The sequence below is a fragment of the Strix aluco genome, chromosome 2, assembly GCF_031877795.1.
Source record: "Strix aluco isolate bStrAlu1 chromosome 2, bStrAlu1.hap1, whole genome shotgun sequence".
Classification (NCBI taxonomy): domain Eukaryota; kingdom Metazoa; phylum Chordata; class Aves; order Strigiformes; family Strigidae; genus Strix; species Strix aluco.
Genome location: NC_133932.1, coordinates 133,982,329 through 134,007,730, shown reverse-complemented (window position 1 = coordinate 134,007,730; position 25,402 = coordinate 133,982,329). Strand labels below are relative to the sequence as shown.

Here is a 25,402-nt window from a genome sequence, read left to right as displayed (position 1 = left end):
GTAAGGTAAAAAAAAAATAACAGAAGCATATGTTAGCTGCATACATCTGCTCATTTAAGCAACACCAAAAGCTGTCACCGTTGATAATTACAGAAATAAGCTTCACAAATTAGCATTCAATTAATTTTAAAGGTTCATGCATTTCAAAGAGTTATTACTCTTCTAAAGATTCGTGCACACAACACTTCTGGTCATAACCAGAAGCTCTCTCTGTCATCGCATTGCTGAGGATATCCAATACAGGTAGAAAGACAAAAAGAAGGCTGGATTTCATACTTAGGTCTTACCAGGCAACTGTGCAACGCTGAACATTATTTGTAATAATGACAAATATTACATCTTTCAACAGGTGCAGAAATATTACAGTTACAACTTTTATGTCTTTCAAGTGTTTAGGAGACTTCAGTGTCACACACAACCCCCAAATGACAAATGTGATACCGTGGGAGTAATCTCTCTCTCAACTGAGCTGAGAAGCATTTTCTCTTCTCAAGGCCGAAACTACATGCCTGAACAATGGTTGCTGTCATTGGACTACCTGCATCACAGAATCATCGAGGTTGGAAAAGCCCTTGAAGATCCTCCAGTCCAACCATGAACCTCACCCTGACCGTTCCCAACTCCACCAGATCCCTCAGCGCTGGGTCAGCCCGACTCTTCAACCCCTCCAGGGATGGGGACTCCCCCCCTGCCCTGGGCAGCCCATTCCAACGCCCAACAACCCCTTCTGCAAAGAAATCCTTCCTAAGAGCCAGTCTGACCCTGCCCTGGCGCAGCTTGAGGCCATTCCCTCTTGTCCTGGCGCTTGTTCCTTGGTTCAAGAGACTCATCCCCCCTCTCTGCACCCTCCTTTCAGGGAGTTGTAGAGGGCCATGAGGTCTTCCCTCAGCCTCCTCCGGACTAAACCCCCCCAGTTCCCTCAGCCACTCCCCATCAGACCTGTGCTCCAGGGGTAGGATGCATGGATTTCCACAATATTGTGGTGTTTACACACTTGGTGTTTACTCTCCATTACTGATGTTCTTTTAAAAACAGGACATCCCTCACCATGAATACAGAGGAAATCAATGATTTCAAAAAGGACACTTATAAAGGCACTTTTAATAGCCTTATGAATAATGTCTGCAATGTTATTATTGAAGTACAAGCATCCTCCCACCCCAGAGGGCACCTTCTCCCTCCTAATGATTTGTGAGCAGGAAATGCATTCTTTTATTTTGCAGGTCTGATTGCCATCTCCACAACCAAAACACCAGTAAGTAAAGGTGCCTCTAACCCCTCATCCCGACCACCCTCATGAATTGGGAAGGGACCTCCCAGATTGCCTCAGGACACAGTTTGAGGACACAACGTCCCTGACAGCAACACCAGCTTACAGCATCCTGTCCCCCTGGCTTTCCCCCACACATCACAACATGCTCCCTGCTCAGCTCTGTTCATTCAACTGTCAGCGGGGTCATGGGAACTATGGGTGAAAAACGGAGAAAAAAGAAAAAGCCAGATTGTATTTTTGAACCATTTCAGAGGCCATCAGGACTGTTTGGGGGCTGTCCTATCATAATATAAAAGAATGAAGGAGCAGGAGGCTGCAGCACCATCTTAAACAAAACAATAACACTACAAAAAACTCATCATCACACAATTAGGTTTCTGAAAGATCAGTTCCAGTGCAAGTTTTCTGGAGATACTAAGAAACCAGTTTTTCAGAAAATTCTGACCTTAAGTAAAATAATGTCAGCTACAGGACCGCAATGCTTTTTAAAAACTGGTTTCTGTAACAGGCTGTGCACTGCAAATGTGACCTGGTCTATAGATTTAAGAGTCTCTCTTCTAATACAGGCTACAAACCAAACTTCAAACACAAATAACCTGTATTATTTGATCAGGAACCACAGTTTTCTTCAAAGAAGAAGAAATAGGTTGGGTCCCTTACGCTGTATACTCTTTTGAGCAGGGACCAGTCCAATGATAAAAATAAGTTTCCATCAACAAAACGTAAACCAGTCTCAACACACAAGCCAAAGCAGGTTGAGCACAGAAATAGATAAAATATAATTTAGAGATTTAGTGTAAGTTCAAAACAAAATAAACTCAACTGTAAAAAGACAAACAGAATAGCACAAGAACATTTACGATAAATGTTCCAGCCTACAGCGCAGCTTTGCCAGATGGAATAAAGTTTTGCTTTATCAAGTAAAGGATCAATATCTGGATACTATGAAGCATATATTACTTCTGTTATTTATTTTTTATTCTGCTGGTTTTTTTGACAAAAATTTTTCATAAGTGTCATTTTAAAAATGCTTTGTTTGCAGCATAAACAATAGCTTAAAAGCTTTTCCACTGCAAGAGGAAATTAAGAGCAAGGTAAGGAAATATCAGTCAAGAAAGATTTACATAAAGCTGAACCAGCTCTGGACAGCCGGGTTCCCTGCAAAACTTCTTGTCATGTCTTTTGTCCCTTATTAAGTCAATTTAAGACTAACCATGCAGGGCATCTGCAGGGATACCACAGTCACATCCTTGTCACAGGCTCCTGAAACCATCAGCAAAGGCACCAAATAACATGATCAGAAATCACTCTGATAAAGGACTACAGTCACTCACTCTCCCCACAGAGGGGTTCCAACAGCCCAGGATGTTGGAAACAGAGGCAGCAACACAGGAGGCTGTGACTCCCTATTCCATATCCAACACCAAGAAAACAAGACCAGAAGGAGGATTCTGGAAGCACACATGGCTCCCAGGTTCAGCACCTTGTAATAATGCTCCAGCAGGATCCTGACAACCCCTTCCACGCTCTCCACTTCCACTGGCTTCCTGGCAAACTGGAGCAAGTACTGCAAAGCGTCTGCGGGCGAGGTGGCTTTGCACAGGTCGACATGGAGTGCTGCTGACTTGCTGGGCTTGGTCAGCCGCAGCTTCTTAGAGGACAGGTCCTCATGTTGCTGCTGTGGGCAAAGAGACACGGTTCAGAAACACAACGCAAGTCCTGACCCTCTCCTTCCCCAGAGTGAACGCTGTCTCAGCACTAAGCCTGAGAAAGCTCTTGTGCCCCACGGCAGACACTGGCCTCTCACTCAGCTGTGTTAGGAAGAAACATCCCCAGCCCCTTGGGGTACCTCCTGCCCTACCCAGGTAGCCCCTATCCCCGGGAAACCCTGCCTCTCCCCTCTGCAGAACAAATCCAGCCCCTTCCGATCCCAGACAACCATCCCAGGGCAAACACGGCTTCTCCCATGCCCACCAGCCTAGAGCACCCGAGAAACACACTGCCGTCCCCTCAGCCCGGGCTGGGGAAAGCCGCGTCCTTCTCTCCTCGGCAGACGCGGCCCTCCCCGCCCTGAGGGGAGCACTATCCCCCCAGCACACACACCGAGGCAGCCCCCTTCCCTGCAGGCAGCTCCGGCCTCCCTAAACCCAGGGCCAACCCCTCCCGCTTCCCCTCTGCCCCTCACGGGCCGCCCCAGCCCCGAGGCCCCCGCCCCAGGGCGGCGGGCAGCGCTCCCACGCTAGGCCCCGGGCTAGGCCGGCGGCTTTTCCCACAGCTCCGCGCCACCCGCCTCACAGCAGAGCTCGGGACCGTCCCCTCACCGCCCCGCTTGGCCCGGCCCGGCCCGGTGGCGGTGCATTACCTGGACCACCTTAGTAAACTCCTCGTACACCCGCTTCTTCAGGTGCGCCGCCATGTCGCCCCCTGGCCCTCCGCGGCCGCCGTACGCGCAACCCGGAAGAGAAACCACAGAGAGGCCCGGAGGGAGGTGGCAAAAGGAGTGTCCTCTCTTTCCAGCTGGAGGCCGCGCTCTATGGTCGGGCGGCCGGACCCCAGAGGGGGCGGCCTCGCGTTGCCATGGGAACGCGGGTCTGATATGGCGGCCGCGGCCTGACCCGCCCCGCAGCCAAACTTGGCGGGAGGGCGTCAGAACTGTCAGCCCGGCTCGGTTTTCCCCAAAAATACCCATCAGTTTAGTTAGTATTTGATGTTAGACCACATAAAGACCAAAATATAAATAACATGGCTTGATGTTTCCAGGCAAGCTTGTGTGAGACACACATGAAAGCTTAGCACAGCCTTCAAACCTGTCTCCTTCGAGGAGAGGGGAAGGAGGCCCCAGCAGCAAGGAGGTGACAGACCTAGTCTGGTTAGACGGCAGGAGACACAGGCAGCAGTTATGTCTGTGACACTGTGTGGCTAAAGGTAGCCAAGGGCAGCCGTGGTTCGGTCACATCTTAGAGACAGGATGATTTGGGAAGGGGGTGAAGGGTTCAAAAGGAGGGCCATGGAGATGGTCAAAGGTCTGGAGAACCTGCCCTACGAGGAAAGATTGAAGGAGTGAGGTCTCTTCTCCCTGGGAGGACCTCAGCACAGTGTTCCCTGTACTTAAAGGGCATCCACAAAGAGGATGGTGGTGCTCTTTTCACGAGGAGCCATGTGGAGAAGACAAGGGTCAATGGGTGCAAGTTGTACTGGGAGAGGCTTCTTCCCATTATAAGAAAGAAATTTTTTACAGTGAGAGCTATCGTTCACTGGAACAACCTCCCCGGGAATGTGGTGGAGTCTGCATTGCTGGGGGTTTTCAAGGTGTGCTGGGACAGGGTGCTCAATAATCTCATCTAGTCTCCCTTTCCCACCAGAGGTTGGACCAGATGATTCTTCGAGGTCCCTTACAGCCTGGGCTGTTCTGTAAGACCATCCTTGATAAAACTATTAAAGTTTCTCATGACAGTAGTCCTGTAGTCTTAGGAGGTTGGTTGGTTTGAGGCTTTAACTACCCAACAATCAGAATTTTTTTCCTAATATCCAATTTCAGTCATCTCCTTTGTTGTGACTTAAGCTTGTTACCCCTTTTTGCACTCTTAGTACATACAAAGAGTAACTGATCTCCTCCTTAAAGCAGCCTTCTGTCTGCTTGAAAGCCTCCTCGGTGTCTCTTCTTCTAGGCTAAGCACCACTGACCGCTTGGTTATGATCATAGATATGATCATAGACCCTATTTTCGAAATCTTTTTGCCTTCTGAGACACTGATTGTATCAGTTCTTACCAAGGTTATAAATGCGAGAGGTCTCAAACGGTCCCCTCACACCTACAGCAGAACTGCCCTGAGGTCAGTGGTGTGACTCCCAACTTTCACCAGGGGGAAATCTGCGCTAGGGTGAGCACATCTGAAACCAAGCTTAAATAGGAATGATTCAAAGCCATTAGCATAAAGATAGAACTTCAGGTTTATTTCTTTATTTAATATCCCAGAGATTATTGTCCTTAACTGGAAGAAATCCATGTTCTGAGAAATAAATGTCATCGTAATCAAATTAGCCATTATGATTTTCAGAGTGATTAAAACCAAGCTAACAGCCATCTCCAGTATAAAAATAAACTTTGGAATACTAAGATGTTTAAAATACAATGTAGGACCCAATTCATGGTCTGTAAAGGAGAATTTGCACTGAGGTCCCAGACTGTCACTTCACTATCACTTCCTTCCCACCAAATCACGGTCGGTTTTCCCTATTCTTCCAGAAGCTTATATATTTAGCAATAGTATCATAATAATAATGAATGTCATAAGAAAAAGATTAAAATAGTGTGGCCTGAGAGAGGAGTGTATGTCCTTAGATTATAAACTCCTCAGATCAGCAACCTTTTGTTGATCCTGGACCATAGCTGAGGTTCTCTGTCTTTCCTTCAGAATAAATAATAAATAATGGTAATAAATACATTGGCTAGAGAGTAGGCTGTCTACTGGAGGAACAAGAGGAGAGTGGGGGACACTGAAATCCTTCTTTTTAACCTAGGTTCTGGTATGGAAAACAGTGAGAAAAAGAGCTTTTGCCTTCTTGTTAGGGATCCAAATTTAATTTGAGCATGTGTTAACGCAGCTGTCAGTGTTTACATCGGGAATTGTGCGTATGTGACCCGTTCCCTTTTCACTGAGAGACCAACTCCACTTGTCCATGAGACATATTTGGGATTATTCATTTCTCTTAGGTTGAATGAGGTTGGCTTGACCCTCAGATCTGTCTCTCTGAACTTAAGTAATAGTCAGCAACACTGAAAGAGTAAAATTCTTCTTTTTCTTGATACCTTTTAAATGGTACAGTTATCCCCTAAAGCCAAAGTAAACAGTGGCTCTTAAGTGCTCTTTAATTTGGCGGACGACCAAAGGAGATCCTTTTGTTGGTCCATGCAGTTCTTCCTGTCCCTCTGGTAGTCCATGGCTTAGTCTCCATGGCCCAAGTTAATTTGTTTTAATAATTTCTTTCTTCCATTCCCCATCAACGGTGGCACTTTGCTACCACCAGGTGAACAGGAACTTGTAGAAGAAGTCATGCGATTTGAAGCGAAAACCTTTTTCAGCAACGTGGGGCTGAAAGGATATTTTGTACCCTTTGGCTTCAACATCCATTTGAATGCAGTCCAGCAGATCAGAAATACTTGGTGCTGCCTTCCAGGGGCCAAACTTCACCACGGATTTTTTATCCATGTCCAAGCTGTTCAAGGCATCCTGACATCTGGCCGCGTCCTCCTCAGTTCTGACCACACACACGATGACGCTGGACCGGCGGGATGCGACCGCTTCCGCCCTCGCGATGCGGATCATCAGTTCGATGTTCTCACTGTAGTTGGGCACACGAGCCAGAAACTGCTTCCTCGCCACGAGCTCCCCGAAGATCTGTGGGGAGTCCTCTAGCTGCTTGATTAGAGGTTCGATGTCGTAGAACAACGCCTCCTTGTAGACGTCCTGGATGCACTGGGTGGGCACTTGGTTACTGCGCAGGTACTCCAAGATGTATTTGAAATAGGTGCCTGGCCTGTCGATGAAGAACCTCCCTTCAGAGTCAGTCCTGAGTTTGGGCTGGCCGCTGAACATCTCTGCTAGCTTGGAGCCAGGGTGTTTCTTCAAGGTGCTCAGCATTGTCGTGTACATCTCCCCACCGACATTTAACTCCACGATTGGTGACAGCTGCAAGTATCACAAGGGGACAAAAAGCCACATGCATTACCCGTCTGAGGCTGTCAACAAGCAAGCATCAAGGAAAAGGGGAAAAAAGAGGTGATTGCAGCTGGATATTGGAATGACAGGGTGAAAAGTGGTGTGAGCCCCCATCTCCTGGGGAACAGATGGGAACATGAACCCCATTTATTGCTAAAAGTAGATGCAGGATGTTTATACAGCCCTCATAACCCGGGCACCAGAGACTTGGACATTTCTAAATGGCTGAAAGTCCTCACCACATCTTTGGGATGTAAGAAAGTGTTGTTTTGCCAGTGAGAAAGAGGGACAAGAAGTACCCAGGCAAAGCTATTAGTGACTACAGGATTCGACGTCGATCTCCTCAGTCCCACACTGGCGTTGTCCCTGTTGGCCACTGTCCTTCCAGCGAGAGCGATCTGTGAGCGCTCACCCTCCCCATGTGCAGAGGGACATGGATAGAGCTCACAGCTGTGCAACTCCATTCTTCTCACCCGAGCTGCTGTTTTCTCTTCAAAGGAGAAAATAAAGCTCTTTGAAACTTTAAAAATGGGAATTGGCTTTCACTCATTTGGGGCTTTAGTTAAAAATACTGGAGTAAGACAGAAAAATCCAGCATGTCAGAGGTGAAGCACAGAAGCCGTTTAGCAAAGCACTTTAAAAATGTATGATAGCTTTAGCTAGGAAATAAAGGAAATAATTCATGCAACTGAGATGGATTTAAGAAGGAAGAATGTAAAGTTTGGATTTTTGTTTGGATTTATTTTATTTCATCACACATTAACACCACTGCTAACTGAAACACATTGGAGGAGGCCTGAATGCCCGGAAAGCTGGACCTGGTGTCCAGTCTGACCTTCCTGACAGCTCAGTGGTGAAGAGTTTTAACAGCCCCCTTTGCACTCAGTCATTTTTTATAATTCTCAGTAGAGGAAAAGGAGAGGAAAGAAAGGAGGCAGTTATTTTCCCTCCACCAGCAGTGCTGTAATGCAAGTCACATGCCTGGCCGGGACCACACCTACCATTGGGAAGGCATGAGTCAATAAACAATCTTTTTTTCCAGGAGCTTACCTGCTCTTTCTTGGATCCAATCACGCAAGGATCTGCCTCAGTGCTGCTAGTCACATGCCTCAAGTGAAGCGTGTACTTAAGTGCTTAGCTGGATCCCACAGGTACAGACCCACGGGATGACGTGAGAGAAGGGGGAGCTCCTGCTGCCCGCTCCCCTTTCCATCCTTGCACCTACCTGCATGTTTTTGTTGCTCACCTCATGCCAGCTCTGCTTCTCCTTCATCTAACTGAGCTGAATTGGCTCACAGAGGTTTTAACAAGCAAAAGGAAGGGACTAGGAATATCAAACCTGGAGCAGGGGGAGACCTTCCCTTTAATCAGCAGCAAGCTATCAGATTTAGCAGAAATTTTGCTCACAGCCTAGGCAAGCCAGGGAAACAGTGGAAGATTCAGGCCAAAGACCCAGCTGGAATATTGCTTTACCCTGATGTGGGTGGCTTCATCTCAAGGGCAATTTACACTAGGGCCAAGGAGACATAAAAATTATTCTGTCTGAGACTTATCTGGTAGTTTCCACCCCCTGAGGAACATAGCGCAAAGCTGTCCCTTTAATAAAGCCTCTCAGTTAGGAAATTTGCCCTTAGTGCAAGTGATAACAACAGTTTTCCCCAGCAGGGATCATTTGATAGGAGGGTCTCATGCTTTTGAGCCTTTGCTCCTTTTCCAGATGGCAGGTCAGATATTTCATGCTGTTTGTCACCAATACAAGTGGATAACATGTTCTTCATTAATACAGTAGCCCAACTAACCTTATGTTTCCAGATCTTGATTAACAGTTTTGGCCTGGGACCAAACTGGTTCCCAGTGGACTGGGAGTACTGGCACCAGCTGATTCCCAGCTCTGTAATTAGCCAGCGAGGTGACACTTAGGAAAGTCATTCCACCTATCTGTGCCCCCGTTCATTAATCTGAACCACAGTTACCTCTTTGGGGAAGCATTTTGCAACCTACACCTGAAAAGTGCAACACAAGAAGGCTGGATTTTTTAAAAACAGAGAGGTCTGGGGGAGAGGCTGTACAGCTACAACGGAGAAGGCAAACTGGTTAGCAGTAGACTGAGGGCAGAGGAGAGGAAAAGGAAAACATCTGATCTCGTTGCTGATTTCTGCCTAGTAATATGCTGCTTGTCTGAGATTGCCATTAATTTTCCTTAGAGCTAGAAAAACCGCTGCTCCCACCTGATGATTCTGCATGTCTACAACACGGGACAGCTTTTGCATGATTAGAATCTCTTAAGAACAGTTGAAACCCCCCAAAACTCACAACCAGCTTTTATTTAGGGATCTGACCAATTAAAGTTCATATTAAATGAATTCCACCTCTTGTCAAAGGAGAAAAAGAACCACTCTGGTCATTTGCTGTTGCCAGTTCTTGTCTGCCTGCGAGGGACATGGCCCTTCTGTAGGCAAACTGGTGCAAACAGGTTGGAGTAAGACACGGCTTTTTACCTAGAGTCCTCTTCTTGGTCACATATCTGGCAAGACTTGTTGTCTTAAAAATAGCAGGTGGGGGTAAAAAAACCCTCTAATGTAGCCCAAAGGGAATGCTTTGATCCCACAGGAGGAAACTGTGCCCTGGAGCTCATACCTTACTCACTGTATGCAGGCTGGCGGTGACCTGCTTCCCAAAGGGCTTGTGCTCCGATGAAATGCTCATCTCCTCCGAGAGCTGACAGCTCAGTGGTGTGGCAAAACCTGCTGCTCAGTGCTCAGGTCCTGCCCCACACGCAGGATGGCTCCCCACCACGCTCCAGTCCTTTTTCACCTTTTTTTTCTTGGTTGGGTCAGGTTTTTTCAAAGCTCCCAGCCCAGCTGCTGCTCCGGAGGCTCCGGCTTTGCTCCAAGCACAGCCCTGGTAGAGGTTGCAGGTGTAGGGAGAGGGGAGGGAACAGCCTGAAAGCGGAAGTTATTTGCTCATTAGTTTTCTGGCAACCATCAAGGTGCAGGGTGGACCTGGGCTGGCTGCCAGCGCACACCTCCTGTAACACTATCTGTGCGGTGACTAAGAGCCGAATAATCCTTTCCGAAGGAGGCCAAGTGCCCAGAGCACCTCTGAGGAGCCCCGCAATGTGTGCCTGCATGACAGCCTCTGCCTCACAAATCTGGTGTATCAAAACCAGTAAATATTTTCACAGCTTTTTGGCCTCTGTGCGCTGCTGTTTTAAACCTTCTCATTGATCCCATTTGTCATACCCATCGATGACAATCTGTCCAAGGTGGTGGCATTTTCTTCCTTGCCAATACAATCTCTGGGCACTGAGTAATTTGTGCAAGGTAAATAAAACCAAACCTGAATCTCTACTTGAGCCTGAACTATTCTTTTCAACTGGTCATAAGTATTTGATTAGTATCTTTGCATGACATCACTTCCTAATATCCTGTATCCACCAAATATTGCAAGTGGAGAGCACCACAGATTTAGAGGTGGTGGGACTGTTTGTTGCAACATTGAAATACTCACAAGGATGTCTGTGTTCATTTTTTAAATGCAGAGCATCAAACCAGATCCTCCAGATCTGGACCACAGGCCTACAGAGTCTCCTTGGTTTTAATCTAGGTGTTTCTGAGTGCACTGTTGCTTTCAAATTTGCCTTCAGGCCACTCATCTCTTCTGTGTCTTTGTTCCATTATGGTGGCAAAATTGCCATGGAGTATTTGTTCCATTACAGAGGCAAAATTGCCATGGACATGATTGTCCAGAGGTGTAAGTCAATGTTTGTAATGAGAGACAATATCTTTTATTAGATCAGCTGATACAGATGGATAAAAACATCCACGCTTTAGGGAATACAAGGCTTTCTCAGGTCTGTCAGCTTCTGTTTAATTTTGCTTGGGTTTTTTTCAATTTTTTTTTCAGTTTCTGTTGGTGTAATAAAAGGTGTTATCTCCTCTACCAACCTTGCCTCAGTGTCTTTCATTTCAAGCTGCTTTCTGATACCAGCAACTGAAGGGAAAATCTCAGACAAATACAAGCGCTTCCTAAAAATCTTCCCCAGGAATATTTTAGTGATGAAAAATGACAGCATGGTATATAAGGAAACCACTTACACAAAATCTGCATTGTGCTCATGGACACCTGGTTCTGCATCTTCCAGGGATTTTGCTGGATCTATATCCTCTCAGAAGACAGCATCGATCTGACCAGAAGCTTGAGGCATGAACAAAAAGTGTTATAATTTGTACTGATTCACTCACCTTGAGAATAAAGCCAGCCCTCACCCAAGGCTCCATCATAGCTGGACCCAGATTCTTTTGAATGTTTTGTGCATTTGGGTGTACTTCTCATTGAACCCAACTTAATTTTTGCTTCTGCTGCTCTGAAGCATCCTGAGGGATCCTCAATCATAACCTGTGTCTGAGTTATCTCTGCTGCTTGAATTTTCCCTTTGCCAGATCAGAAGAATTAATAGTGCTGGACGCACTAGTGAGGTCTGTGTGGGACCCCAGGTTTTGTGACCTGTACTAAATTTCTAAAAATCAATGCTTACTGGAAAACAGGAAGAGCTGGAAGATCTGCATGTTCTGGGCCTTTGATTCCTGCAAATCCCGTTCTTTGGGTTATCTCATACAGGTGCTTCAGAAAATACCCTGGATATATCTGTCAGAGGTGGAGTTCAGACTCGTTCTATACCGCACATCTTAGATGCTGGAGGTGATAACCTTTCCTTCTGCAGCTGCAGAACTGGATAGATGGGCGAACTGTCACCTCTCTGCTCCCACAAGCTTTTCACTAGGGAAGGGGTGAAGAGCAGTAGAAGAGGTAACTTTGTTCAAAAATTCTGGAAGGTTTCTCCAAACCAGAATCAAGGGTGGCTGATAGTGTTTGAGGCCAAACCTTCAATGCCACAACGCAGATCCTTACCACTTCAACAAAAGGAATAGTTGTTAGCTGACGTCCACAACTCTTTTCTACTGCTAGACCAACCACAGCTGGTCCTTCAGTCTGATGAACATACTGGTCTGGTTCCCCCACTCTTTTACTCCTTTTTTATATCTTGGCCACTTTTGCTGACACATTATGGGACAAAGAATCAGCCTGAAAGTCTGTGAAGTATTTTGGCTGGAAGTCACCAGGTATGTGAAAAGTCTCATTGTTATTATTTGTGCTTCTGCTGGGACTTTTTAATCCCACCAACTGCACGACTTGCTTTAAGATGCCATTTTTCAGTCCTGCTATACAAATTACTCCCAGTTGGACTTTTTTCCCCCTTTCAATAAGGATTTGATTTAAACTGCCAAATTAATCTGATCTCAAAAGAGGCCTTAGGAAGAACTCCTCACAGCCCAAGCCATTGGTGTATTGCTGCCTGCCTGTGGGGATTTGGTGCCTTTTTTTTAGGTGGTCACACCAGAGGTGGACCACACATCTGAGCTATTTGGTGTCACAGCTTTGCTGTTCGGGCATCCGACTCTGCATCAAAGCTCTCTGTGCCTGCATTAAGTGGAAACAGTCGCTCTTGCAGTTTGTCAGTCCTCCCTTTACCCACGGTCACAGCCATGCTGAGGAAGCCAGTGGGTGGGGGAGCAGCCCATCAAAGGCAAAAGTGGGATCAGGGTTTTGGAGAAGACTGGAGGAGGCAGCTCTGACAAGGCTCTCAGCGGTCCATGATGGTGGTAATAGCTAGCTCAGGCTGCTTTGAATTTCATTCTTCCCTTGAGAAAGAAGTAAAAAGCCAAGACCATGAAAGTCTCCATAGCCTCTGGCAACCAGGGTCCTGGGATTCCCACAACCACCAGCTCCATTGTAGCTCTGCTCCACACCCCCTGGAGAGGTCTTGGCCACTGCTGAGCTGTTTCAGGGAGGTTAGCTGGGTTTCTCCCTTTGGGGAATGGGATTTGATTTGTATTAAGCTGGAATTTCCACCCAGGATCTCTGTTGGGCTTTGTGTTTGTAACCAGTTGGCCTGGATCCCTGAAATCCTTCATCCTTTGGGCCTTTTAAAGCTACGTCTGATGCACTGATGGTCTGTTGGAGGTCCACCTGCTTGCTGTTGAGCAGAGAAAGAGAACTCTGAGGATGTTTGCAGAGGAGATCAGGCAGGATCAGCAAGGTCCTGTCCTCAGAGGGGAGTCTGCTGAGACCTATTGGAGAGGCCGGCTGCCCAAATGGGTCACAGAACCATGAGGAGGACAAGGAAGAAAAACCAGTTAGATGCTCTTCGTTCCTCTCCTGACTCCTCAAGCACAGTGATGCCTCAAGCCTCCTGCCTATTCTACTCAGGGTGGCCACTGGCCCTGACATTTCTTTTGTAGACATTTCAGAAGTAGATTTCCCTCTGCCCACTTTTTTTTTTTAAACAGAAGAGGAATATTTCCAAGACTGTAAGCTCTTTCAGGCAGGGACAATCCTTTCACTGTCTTTGCATAAAGGATTAGCCTGCATAAAGGATTAGGCTGTCCCTGGACCTTGTATGAGCAACCACAGTATGAATCACAAGAATAATCATACTAATGCTGAGAACTTTGCCAACGTCTGAGTAACTTGACAATGGCTTTGTGGGGAATAATTATGTGGTTTTTGAAATGTGTATAAATATGTACATAACAATGAAGTAGAACATCTCTATGCTGGTACATACATCAGTTTGGAAAATAGCGTTAGCCATAGAAGTATTTTTAACAGATTTCCTTAACACATTGAATTGGCAGCTTCTGTTTAAGAGTATTAGATCAACAACATTCAGATTTGGGTTTTATGCCCTAGTACGAGTAAATACACTAAATCCAAGGAGAAAGAAAATAATTACATGCTTAAAACAAGAAGGGAAATGAAAAGTTTGGGTGTGGAGAAGCAGCTGGGAGCAGCTCCTGTTTGCCTTTCCCCTCTTGTTCCCTCTTCTCCAGTTTCTAAGTTTCTCAAGGGCATAAAGGTCTTTTGCCTGGAACAGGCAGGTGACAATCGATAGCTGTCTCCACCCTTCATGGTGTATTGCAGCCACTTAGCATTATCACAGCTGCGAGTGATGATAAGTCCATGGAAAGGGCACCTAAAGAAGCTGATTCCCAGGACCCATCTGCTTCAGGGCATCTCAGTGAAGGAGATTCCTGTGGAAACTAGGAGATAAGCCAGGTTATTTTAAACATCAGTGTATGGGTTAGCAAAGAGGGGAGGCAAGAAATTTGGCTCAGCTCTTCTGAACTCCCATGCAATAATATTTGCTCCAGCTGAGACCTGACAGGCATCCCAATCTCTGTCCTGGCATTTGCCGGGGTATCCATCAAGACAACCCAGGTGTCTTGCAAAGGTCACAGGAAAACCAGATTTTTTTGGTCTTTTGAAGCACATTTGCTGACTCCTGAAAATTGCCAGGTTGCTCTGGTGACCTGTGGCAATCCTGCACAATTTGTGAAGCATCTCTTTGTCACCGGTCATGAGCACTTGGGATCCAAGAGCTCACTGTCCTCACATCAGCTCTCACTGACACCGCTCCATCTGCAGCCTGCACGGCCAGATCCTGAGGATTTGTTCCTGGTGGAGCCACCAGTGCCCAGCGAGGGGGAGACCCACGTGTGGGCAAACTTCTAGCATAGCGCAGCGAAGTGTGATACGGCTGAAAAGCAAAACCATCAGCAGTTTGCTTTAGATCTGCTCAGGATTTACACCGGTGGAGCTGGGCTGGTGGCTCTGCTGTCCAGGAGCCACTCCTAAATCAAACAGCCACATGCTGTGCAAACACCATCAGCATTTCTACCTGTTGCCTTCCAGACGTTTATCAGTTCCACCCACCTTCACAGACCTGGGGAATGCATAGCTGGTGGCTTGTATCGAGATCTGAGCTGGCTTTGGGCAGGACCCAGAACATCATCAGAAGCCAAGGGAGCAAAACGCCTCCTGGCCAAGCAGGATCATACGAGGGGTGCTGGGCAAAAAATATAACGTTCAAAGGTCCCTAATTCTATGTCATAAATTCTTCCCCTCCAAAATCTGAATCTTCTCCCTCCCCATGAGAAGTTTTGTCTGAAACAAAGATTAACATGTATGTATATATATAAAAAATAATACATATGCAGTGTGTATCTCTGTATAAGACGTGCATATGTATCTTACAAATATTTTTGTCCCCTCCCCATGTATATGTGGGAGTCCTTTTTATTTGCATTCTGATTTTGAGCTTTAAAGTGATTACGTAGCACATTTTAAGATAATTCCCTTAGGTACAAGGGACAACAGGTCTTTTTCTTAAACAAATGGCTAGATATTCATCTAATCACATGGATGCACACAAGGAAAGAATTAAGACCACGAGAGCTGGAAATGCTGCAGTGTTTTGCTGCACCCATCAGAGACAGTTAAAAAGCTTTAATACCAACCATACCCTTTAAACTGGTAATGCCTCTCTACCCCTACATTAGCATCCTCAGAGCTGTGGCTGGGTAAGATGTAGGAGTTTCTCCCAGACCTCTGCCTGGTTGGTAGAGGGGCTGCAGACAGACCTGGGTCTTCCAGCCCTTGGGTCTTCCCCATGGGCACAGCAGGAGAAGCTTGAAGAGCAATAGTGAGACTACCAGGCTCAAGTTATCCTCCTTGCTGAGACACTTGCCCAGTCCTATTGCCCTACACGGCACAGTCTTGTCTTTTCAGCCGTGGTTGGTCCCCAAAGTTTCAAGGAAGGTAAAAACGAATGGTAAAACTAGGCAAAAAATGATAGGTCTTTTCTTTTGCCCAGCACCATCAGTTGATGCTTCTGGGGTATTTTTGAGACTGTGCAGAGATTTAAGCATGACTGATTTTGAGATAGCATCTACCATTGCTCAGGATGTCAGGGCAGGGGGGTGGTGGGGGGATGCTTTGAAGCTGCAGTGCATTTTGTTGTTAAATTGTGAAATAAGTTTTCTCTTTTATTTTCTGTGCTATTAGAGTTTCACTAAAATAAAAGCAAGGGTTGGAGTTCCTGCTTTTCTGTTTCTTCGCAGTGCTGTGGAGCTTCAAAGTGCTGCTGAGCGCTCAGGGCCCCACCGTGGGGGTTAACATGAACATGCACCCATGACCAAGGCATGGACCTGCCTTCAGGTGTCCCAATCCAATGTCAGGGGAGGTTTCAATATGATCCCAAGACCGAGATTAAGGCACAAACGAGGTCAAATGCCATACCCCCAAACCAGTTTTTATTATTAAAAGCGGAGGGGTAGCGATAGGACAGAATGGAAGGAAAAGACAGAAATCAAGCAAGCATGCGGAATAGAGTCACAAGAATAGTCACCACCATGGATCCAGCAGTGTCCCGTTGGTCCTCAGTCTTCAGTTCTTCGGTGGTGGGTGCACACACAGCAAAGTTTTCTGTCGCCTTTTAAGTTCATCTTATCAACTGATTAGCATAGTAGACGAGGAGGGGCAGGTATTCCACAAACTCATTTCCATGAGAGATGAGGAAAAAGGTGGAGCATGGGTTCTGCACATGCATTGAGGGGGAGATGGGGTGCACCACCCCTTGTCCAATTGAGTCGGTGGTTGTACTCATCCTGCCCAACTTTGGTTTTTCCTCTGTTCCCACACGTTTTTGCTGACTTCATGCTTTTTGAGCAATCATCCAGTTCTGGGGCAGAAATGCTCACCTCTTATCAGTTCTTGTCACCTCTTCAATGGTGAAGCCGCAAGGAAGTATCGGGCTTACACAATAGAGCCAGTGATCAGCGGTACTTGTGCTTGAGGGGAAACATTTGGTTTCACTCAGTCCACGTTTACCCCATTTGAGGCTTATCTAAGGAGTCTGTCAGTACAACTGCAAGGGAGTGGGAGGGTGCATCCTTTGATACACTCCTGCTTCCTTGGGTGACATGCCTTAGACTAATTACAAAGGCCACAGCTGGTCTTTGAAGAATGTTCAAGGCATTACCTACACCACCCTGTGACTCAAAGCACACACACAAACAAGCTTTGAGACAATCATTTGACATTTCAGTCTTTCACATCAGGTAATGGGAAGAAACAGGGGAACCATCTGCAGAACATTTGCTCATTTTAGACTAAGACTTTTAAAGCTGATGAGCCTCTGGTTTCAGTCTGAAGGATGTTATTTCAGCCTTGAGATATGGCACATTTGGAGAGCATGTGCAGCAACACACGCAACACAACTGGAGCCTGCAGCCCAGGGCATGGTCACGATCCTCCTCTCACCACAGATGCTCTCAGATCTCCAGTTTCTTTAATGAAAACTGCAAAGCTCATGGAGGACCAGTGTTTGTTCAGTCGATGCTTCAACCGCTGAATTTATTTTAAAATGGCCTGAAGAGTCAAGGGGACACCTCCCTCTAGTGCCCAGCTCAGTAGGACTTCCCTAGGTGGTGTGTCTGGGAGGGAAGGAGTCACCTGAAGGTGGGACCCAGCCTGTGCTGAGGGCTCCAACCACCCTTCAAAGGGCTTGCAGCCCCTGCCCACCCACCCAGTGAGGGCTTTGCCCTTGCTTTCCCCACAGCTTACAGGGATTGAAGGCGAGCAAAGCCTTCCTACTCACCCCAGCTGAGCATCCCCACCTCCTCCATCGCCCTCGGCTCCAGAGGATGCCACGGCCAAGCAGGGAGGAGGCATAGTTGCCCCCCACTGTTTCTGGGAGTGCCAGGGATTGTGGCAGGTTGCCCCCAGGGCTGTGTGTGGTGGAGATGGTGCTGGGCCTGAAGGGCTGGATGAGTGCGGTCCGAAAGAAGGGTTGTGCAGGTACCAATTGGGTTGTGGAGCTGAAAAGTTGGGAGTCCAGGAGAGGAGGGGATGCTGAGGAAGGGAAGGAAGGATGCTGGGGAGCAGGTTGGGATCCCAACACCCAGTACAGGATGATGGCAGGATTACACCAAGCTTTTGCAAGGTACGAGAGCCAGAGGGCTGGGGGAACATCCATCCCAACACAAACCCAATTCTCACTCTCTGCTGGAGAAACCCAGCTCACCTCTGTGCAGTGGAGCATGGCCTCGGTGGCCAGGGTCCCCTCATCCTCATGGGCTGGGGGACAGTAGCTATACAGAAGTGGCAGCTGGTGGGAAACACAAAGCATGTTTGCACAAGGCTTCACATTTCATTTATATTATCAAAGAGACTGGTTGGGGGGGGGGGTTAGGCACACACAGAAAAAAGCATCGCTTCAAAGTTACAGATACCTTCTACAAAGCAGTAACATGAAACACTCATTTCTGTCCCACAGAAGACCCCTTGGGACAGGAGCGAGACAAAGCAGCAAGGTTGCCAGCAGGATTGGCCGCAGGGCAAGTTGACTGGCGCAGGCAGCGCCCAATGGGCAGATGGCAAAGCTCTGCACTGCTCACGAAGGACGTTCCTCAGTGGGACTCGGCGCAGGAGAAAAAGTGCCGCTGGGCTGTGGATGACAGATCACCCTGTGGGGATAACCAACATGGTTTGGCTGGGACATTGCCATTCCTGGCCATGTTTCACCCAAAACAAGGGTTAACATTGTGAAGTCAATGCTCTCCATTGTTGCTGTCACTTTTCTACACTCTCCATTTCACTACAGGGAGCTTGGCCATGAGCCCCATCTCCAATGGGGCACAGGGATATCTCCCCAAGGGTTCTCAGGGATGAAAGTCCCACCAGGATGGAGAATGGTTTTCATCCTCCAGGCTAGAGGAGAATTGAAATATCTGAGATGTTTACAGGTGATATGTCAAATTTAGACATTTAGAGACCTGAAATTGCCAAATTGCTCCCTAAAAATTAGTCTGTTGTGGTTTCCATCACAGAGAGAAGCAGCCAGAGCATCACTGTCTGGCAGTTCCTGGAGTCCAGAGCTCAGAGTCTTCCAACCACATGGCCCTTTTGTCCCTGAGATCTTTTGTGTCTGCCCAACAACAGCCAGACGTTGCCTATGCTGCAAGCTGGGGAGTCTTGGGGACAACGTGGAGCTAACAAAGTGACCTTTGTTCAGTGGCGCAGCTTGCACCAGTGGGCAATTGAGAAAGACAAACCCAAGAGGATGCATCTGTTGAGCAATGAAGTGCAGACTCATAACTCCTGGGATCTGAGGGTGTGATGCAAACATTGGAAAGCCACCCAGCTGATAGGGCAACAGGACAAAGTATGTTACGCCTCAGCCAGCTCCTCCTTGGCACTGCATCTCCCCAAGCTCTTACCTCTGAGGCTGGGGGTGCAGGCTCACGAGCTGGACTGATCTTCACTGAGGCTGATCTGCTCCAGGATCTGGCTGTACCTCCGGGTGAGGGCGTTGGTGTTTTTGGTGAGGTCTGTCAGAACTTGCTGCAAGCCATTGACGTGATGGGAGAGGCGCTCTTCCAGATTGCTGTCTGCACCCTCATCTGAGACTGTATCGGCGTCGGCGCTGGTCAGGCTCTGGTCATTGACAGAGGCCAGGCCTTTCTCTACCATGGGCTTGATGGCCTTGAGGAGCTGGTAGCGCTCATAGAGGTCCGTGTGGCCGCCCGCGGCCGGGGCCGCCCCCTCCTGCTGTGGGAAGACCCCTCGGAGCAGGCTGGGGAACATCACCTCCTGCTCCATCTTCTGGGTGGCTGAGAAGTACTGCTCCATGGCCCCGTTCCACGGCTCTGGCAGCGCTGGGCAGGGCTCTTCTCAGGGTACCACCTGCTCCCCGTCCCTGCCGAGGGCTTTTTATGCGAAGCCAGGGCACGTCTCCTCTGCTGTCCTCTGCTGTCCTCTCCTGCCAGCTGCTGCCGGGCTGGATGGCAGCAGGGCCGGGCTTGGCTCCAGCCCAGCTGGGGCTCGGCCCCACCGTGTCCCTGGCTCTGCGCAATCTGTCCTGGCCCAGCCTTCACCTGAGCTGGCCAGGGGTCCCGCTGCATCCCCATGATGGGAGTGGAGAGCGAGGAGGGGAGGTGCCCAGGGCCTCTCCTGTCTGGTCCTGTCCTGTCCCCCTCATTCCTACCACTCCTGGGGCTCTAGAGAGTGGGTCCAGTTCCTGCCCCCAGTGCAAGCAGGCTGCAGGCAGCACCATGGGAAAGCTGCCTTGATTTGAGCAGTTTTGAGGAAGGGGAAAAGAGGGCAAGTGATGGGTTTTTCTGGAGAGGGAGTGTCCCCCATAAGCCCTGCCCAGCCACCCACCTTCTGCAGGGCTGGTGTGGGGGTCTCACACAGCCCACCCTCAGCTAATGGCCTTGATAACACCCTCTGATGAAAGAAGGTGATAATGAACAGCTGATACTTGTCTGAAGGGTGTTTGCCCAAAACTGGTTATGTTAAGCAGGAAGAGGGACATCAGCTGGATTAAATAGTGACCAGGAAATTACAAAAGGGACTTTGAAATCAAGAAGGTATCAGCCTGAAAGGAATCAACAGCATCCCAGCATGAGGAAGAGACCTTGGAGGGGCAACAGCAGGAGCCAAAGTCTGTTGGACACTGCCGAGAGCAGCCCTGCCGGCATCACAGCCCGAGCCTGGCCAAGAACCCTCCCCATCAGATGCCCTGAGCAGCCCACAGCAGCTCCTGGGCTGAGAGCACGGGGGGCACTAGGCAGGGACAGAGCCAGAGTCGGCCTTGGAGAGGCTGGAAGGCACCTCTGGAGATGGTCTAGTCCAACCCCTGCTTAGCAGGGTCAGGGACAGGACCGTGTCCTCTTGGGTTTTGGATATCTCTGAGGATGGAGACTCCACCACCTCTCTGGGCAGCCGCTGAGGGTGTTTTTGACCACCCTCACTGTAAGAAAAAGGAAAGTTTTTTCTTATGTTCAGATGGGATTTCCTGCATTTCAGTTTGTGCCCATGGTCTCTTGTCCTGTCTCTGGGCACCACTGGGAAGAGTCTGGCTCCATCTTCTCCACAATCCCCATTAGGACTTTATACACACGGAGAAGATCCCCCAGAGCCTTCTCTTCTCCAGGCTGAACAGCTCAAACACCATCTCTCTGCTCAAATGGAAAATGCTTCAGTCCTCTCATCGCCTTCATGCCCTTCACTGGACTCTCTCCAGTCTGCCCATTTCTCTCTTGTACTGGCAGACCAGACTGCACCCAGCACCTGGATGTGTCCCACCAGGGCTGAGCAGAGGGGAGGATCCCCTCCCTCCATCTCCTCCTGGGAGGCTGGTGCCCGTCTTTGCCCTGAGGACACCTTGGTGGCTCACGGCCAAGCAGGGAGCCAGACCTGAGGTGTGTGGGTGTGAATTTGTGGGGTACTTTCCCCCTGGTGCCTGCCCGAGTGGGCGATGGGCAGCAGGAGGGGGCACGGCTGAGGCCAGAGCACCCCCAAATCCAAAGGCAGGGGTATGCAGGAGGGAACCTGCCCTCCGGGAGGGGTGGGAGTGCTGGCAGCCCACCCGTCCTTGGGGGCAGTGGGGTTGTGTGACTGGGACTTCTTGGGGCTGGGCACAGAAGGGTATTTGGAATTTCTTAACTATTTCTTATTTTGGGTCGAAACTGCACTTTATCTCTTGTCTTCCTGATACTGCCCCTCTGTGCCCAGGTCACTCCTTTTTTGCTTAATTAGATGGTGTTAAACAGATATAAATAAACCTGCGATCCTGATCTGCTTCAGCGAGATGTATGGAAAAGGTTATTTCCCGGTGGCAGCTGGCGAGGGTGCGGGTGCCCCGGGAGCCTTTCCAGGGCAGCGCGGAGCCAGCAGCCCCCTGCCACGCCGGGGAGGGCCTGATCTGCCCCGTCAGCCCTCGTCCTGCCAGGGGCCTGCGCTGCGTTTTTTAAGGACAAAGACCTTTTCTGTGACCATCTTGTGTCTCTTATCAGTCATGTCCAAAAGTGGTGGCCAGCAGCAGGGCACCGCTGGGGCTTGACGCATTCCCAGGGGCAGCGTGATGCAATGCCCGGCCATCGGAGCAGGCACAAGTTTCCCGTGAATCAGCAGGGCTGGCTGGCCAGGCAGCAGCTTGCAGAGAGGGACCTGGGGGTCCTGGGGGATTGCGAGTGGCCCGTAAGTCACCAGCGTGTCCTTCCAGCTCTCCCACGTCACAGACCTCTTCTGGGCGCCCCTTGCGTCTCTAACGGGTGATGTTCACAGCGGTGGGGAACATTTCACCCGATGTCCCACTATGATACTTCCCCAGGGCACCACCAGCCTCTCCAGCTGCCAGCTCACAGCCCAAGCCAAAAGCCATTGCCAGAGGTGATGGCAGCCCTTCCTTGCTGTGACAGCCATCTTCTCCAGGTGACAAAAGTCCCATCCCTGAGCTCCAGCCAGGTAGACCACCAGAGGGACATCACCTCCTCCGTGGTCCTCACCTCACTGGGAACCGATGTCCCTCCATGCCTCATGGTTCAACACCTTGCTCTGCCATCAGCATGGAGGCAGAGGAGCTCCAAAGTCTGTCTGGAGTCCCCATGTCCATCTTCCAGCTCCACTTCTCCCCTAGCCTGTTCCTTCACGCCCCTCCTTGAGGTGGCATTGCAATGGGGACAGCTTAGGTGTTTCCCAGTATTCCCCTGATGTTTCACTGTTTCTGCATAAGACAGAAGGCTGCAACGTTGCCAGGGCTGAGGAGCAACCTGGTGGGGCAGATCTGCTCTGAAGTCCTCAGACTGGTTGGCCTGTGTGTTTGGGAAACATGGTGCTCAGCAGCTGCTTTCATAGATGCCATAGTTGCCCTTCCCAGAAATTGAGAGATTCAGGGGCATTTTGGCCCAGAGCCAGGGTGAATACTGGGTCCTGTCTCCCCAAAGCTGGGCTGAACACTATGGGACCCCCCCACTTCCACCGGACAGCAGTTGGCCGTCAGCTCTGCGAGGACACACATGGGACAGGGCCCTGCGCAGTGTGGATGCAGTGCAGCGAGGGGATGGTGCCGAGCCCCCGCGGGGTGCAATGAGCTCCTGAGGTCTCTGGCTGCACACCTGGCATTTGGGAAAGCCTCCCCCGATCCCCATCCTCGTGGGGAACACATCCTCAGCCACGGCTCAGGAAGGGGAAAAATGCCACCACACATGTGTCCCTAAGTGTCCCCATGTCATCCCTATCACCTTGTGCTGTCAGATCCCCCCATGTCTCTGCCTCCCCTGACACAAACAGGACTGTCCTTGTCCTTGCTCAAAACCACTCACAAGCCTTTCAGGTGTGGGGCAGTTCTGGATCCAGCCTCCAGCTGCCCCCACCAGAGCCCCTGTCCCCCTGCCTGACGGCTACTTGGCTACAGGTGGCTGGGGACCATGTCCCCACTGCTTGAGAACAGGGAGGACCACCTGAAGCCAAACGTGGTCTTGACAGCCAGAAAAAATGGTCTGAACAGGCGAGAGGACATGGGAACCTCCAACATAACCCAAACCTGGACATGGGGCTGGGGTCCTGGGGGCAGTTGCTTTCTAGAGAGGCTGAAACTTGCAGCTCCTCTGACCCTCAGGGATGGTCCCCAGGCTCAGTCCCGGTTGGGGCAACAGGTTTCTGGGGCACAAACTCTGATGGGCTGGAGAAAGGCGTGGGGGGCTTTGGGGCACATGGCAGCACCAGCAGTGGTGGGACACCCCCAGGGAGACCTTGGAAGAGAGCCCTGAACCTGGAGAATGTGTTGGGTGTGGGCCAATGTCTCTCCTTCTCCCTTCTGGGTGCAGCGCAGCGAGGTTTAGTGTCCGTGTTCCTGTTGCATGTCTGGGCTGTGTGTTTGGCACATTCACACACCTCTGTGCACAGAAAAGAGGCACCAGGTTTTGATGGTGTTGCTGTCAATGTAAGGAAGAAATTTTTTAGGATAAGGGTAGTGAGACACAGGAACAGGTTGCCCAGAGAAGTTGTGGATGCCCTAAGGCTGGAGGGGGTTCTGAGCTACCTGATCCAGTGGAAGGTGTCCCTGCACACAGCCCGGGATTGGACCGGATGGTCTCTGAAGTCCCTTTCAACCCAAACCATCCCATGATTCTGTGATTCTTTGCCCCTTCAAATTCCCCATCATTGCTCTGGAAAGTCCCCTCCCGGCAGAGCCGGTGTCCCCCTGCCCCACCCTGGGGCAGTTCCTGAGGGTTTCAGCCAGCAGAAAGTACCACACTGACAATGGCTTCACAGGGCTTGTTTTATTAGCAAAGATTGGGGAAAACAACCTCAGAGTCCAGGTACCAGCTGGAAAAGGGCTCAGCAGTCGCAGGGGACCGCTGGAGGTCGGGGCCACTGTGCAACGCCGCCACCTTTGTGCCGCTCTTTGAAAATAAAGAGGAGGCCACGGGGTGTGCGGCTCTTCCGATGGACCTCCCAACATGACCAGATGCTTCTTCCTATGAGGATAAGGCACCATCTGGTTCTCGGGTGGTCGCAACCATCGCTGGCGTGTGGTGTGAGTGCTGGGAGATCAGCTGCCACGGTGCAGGGACGGCGAGCGGGGCTGGGGAAGAGCCCGCGATGGTCAGCGATAGGGACATCCTCTCCTTCGTGCCACCAGCACCCATCCTGCAACGGCAGTGGTCCTTAACCCCAAAGGCCACGCCAGGGGGAGACCCAGGACACCCACCCTGGGTCCGTAGAACCTGAACGTCTGGAGTCTCTGCACGGAGGGATGGGATGAGTCCCCTCCCTCGGCATGAAGAGGGACATCTGCCAGCCTTTGAGGGACAGCCTCCATTTCAAGGCTTTTCCCAGGAGCTCCCCACCCCTTCAATCTTGGGGACGTCCCCGAGGACATCGGCCACCCCTTGTGCTGTTGCCCCTGGGCTCCACGTCCCCTCAGCTCTTACCTGGCGGCGGGGACAGGGTCACCAGCTGGGCTGCCCCTCGCTGGGGCTGATCTGCTCCAGGATCTGGCTGTACCTCCGGGTGAGGGCGTTGGTGTCCCTGGTGAGGTGGGTGAGGACCTGCTGCAAGCCGGCCAGGTGGTGGGACAAGCGCTCCTCCAGTTGGGCGTCCATGGTGTCGTTGTCATCTGAGGATGTGTCAGCGTCGGCGCTGGTCAGGCTCTGGTCATTGACAGAGGCCAGGCCTTTCTCTACCATGGGCTTGATGGCCTTGAGGAGCTGGTAGCGCTCATAGAGGTCCGTGTGGCCGCCCGCGGCCGGGGCCGCCCCCTCCTGCTGCGGGAAGACCCCTCGGAGCAGGCTGGGGAACATCACCTCCTGCTCCATCTTCTGGGTGGCTGAGAAGTACTGCTCCATGGCCCCGTTCCACGGCTCTGGCAGCGCTGGGCAGGGCTCTTCTTGGGTGCCACCTGCTCCCCGTCCCTGCCGAGGGCTTTTTATGCAGAGCCGGGGCACGTCCCTCCCCTGCTGTCCTCTGCTGTCCTCTCCTGCCAGCTGTGGCCAGGCTGGATGGCCGCAGGGCCGGGCTTGGCTCCAGCCCAGCTGGGGCTCGGCCCCGCCGTGTCCCTGGCTCTGCGCAATCTGTCCTGGCCCAGCCTCCCCGTGGCCTTCGCCCAAGCTGGCCGGGGGTCCCGCTGTGTCCCCACGCCAGGAGAGGTTGGCGAGCAGGGGGGATGCTTGGGGCCTCTGCCATCCTGTCCCATCCCAGCCCCCCAACATCAGCACTT

The 25,402-nt window shown here is 50.3% G+C and overlaps 4 protein-coding genes across 5 annotated transcripts in view; all 4 read right to left on the bottom strand.

Moving 5' to 3' along the window:
• INTS4 (integrator complex subunit 4) overlaps positions 1-3,765 on the bottom strand; it is a 37,506-nt gene extending 33,741 nt beyond the window's left edge. Inside the window, exons 1-2 of one of the 2 annotated variants that reach the window (XM_074816428.1) lie at positions 3,636-3,765; positions 2,757-2,951 (exon numbers count right to left, since the gene is read on the bottom strand). In XM_074816428.1, coding sequence (XP_074672529.1) covers positions 2,757-2,951; positions 3,636-3,689 — 249 coding nt within the window. In that variant the 5' untranslated portion in view covers positions 3,690-3,765. The remainder of the gene's footprint in view (positions 1-2,756; positions 2,952-3,635) is intronic. The other variant, XM_074816429.1, reaches the window with a different exon arrangement.
• A 1,435-nt stretch (positions 3,766-5,200) lies between these two features.
• On the bottom strand, positions 5,201-9,873 carry KCTD14 (potassium channel tetramerization domain containing 14). The gene is made up of 2 exons (XM_074817026.1): positions 9,631-9,873; positions 5,201-6,963 (listed from the first exon to the last, which is right to left on the bottom strand). Exons 1-2 carry the CDS (start codon positions 9,697-9,699, stop codon positions 6,292-6,294), a joined length of 741 nt encoding a protein of 246 aa, XP_074673127.1. The 5' UTR covers positions 9,700-9,873; the 3' UTR covers positions 5,201-6,291.
• An 8,351-nt stretch (positions 9,874-18,224) lies between these two features.
• On the bottom strand, positions 18,225-19,552 carry LOC141920321 (mid1-interacting protein 1A-like). The gene is made up of 2 exons (XM_074817025.1): positions 19,116-19,552; positions 18,225-18,362 (listed from the first exon to the last, which is right to left on the bottom strand). The coding sequence occupies exon 1, from the start codon at positions 19,525-19,527 to the stop codon at positions 19,138-19,140; it is 390 nt and encodes a 129-aa protein (XP_074673126.1). The 5' UTR covers positions 19,528-19,552; the 3' UTR covers positions 18,225-18,362; positions 19,116-19,137.
• A 4,392-nt stretch (positions 19,553-23,944) lies between these two features.
• Positions 23,945-25,173, bottom strand: LOC141920320 (thyroid hormone-inducible hepatic protein-like). Its single transcript, XM_074817024.1, has 2 exons — positions 24,618-25,173; positions 23,945-24,333 (listed from the first exon to the last, which is right to left on the bottom strand). Exon 1 carries the CDS (start codon positions 25,029-25,031, stop codon positions 24,636-24,638), a length of 396 nt encoding a protein of 131 aa, XP_074673125.1. The 5' UTR covers positions 25,032-25,173; the 3' UTR covers positions 23,945-24,333; positions 24,618-24,635.
• Positions 25,174-25,402: the final 229 nt, after the last annotated feature.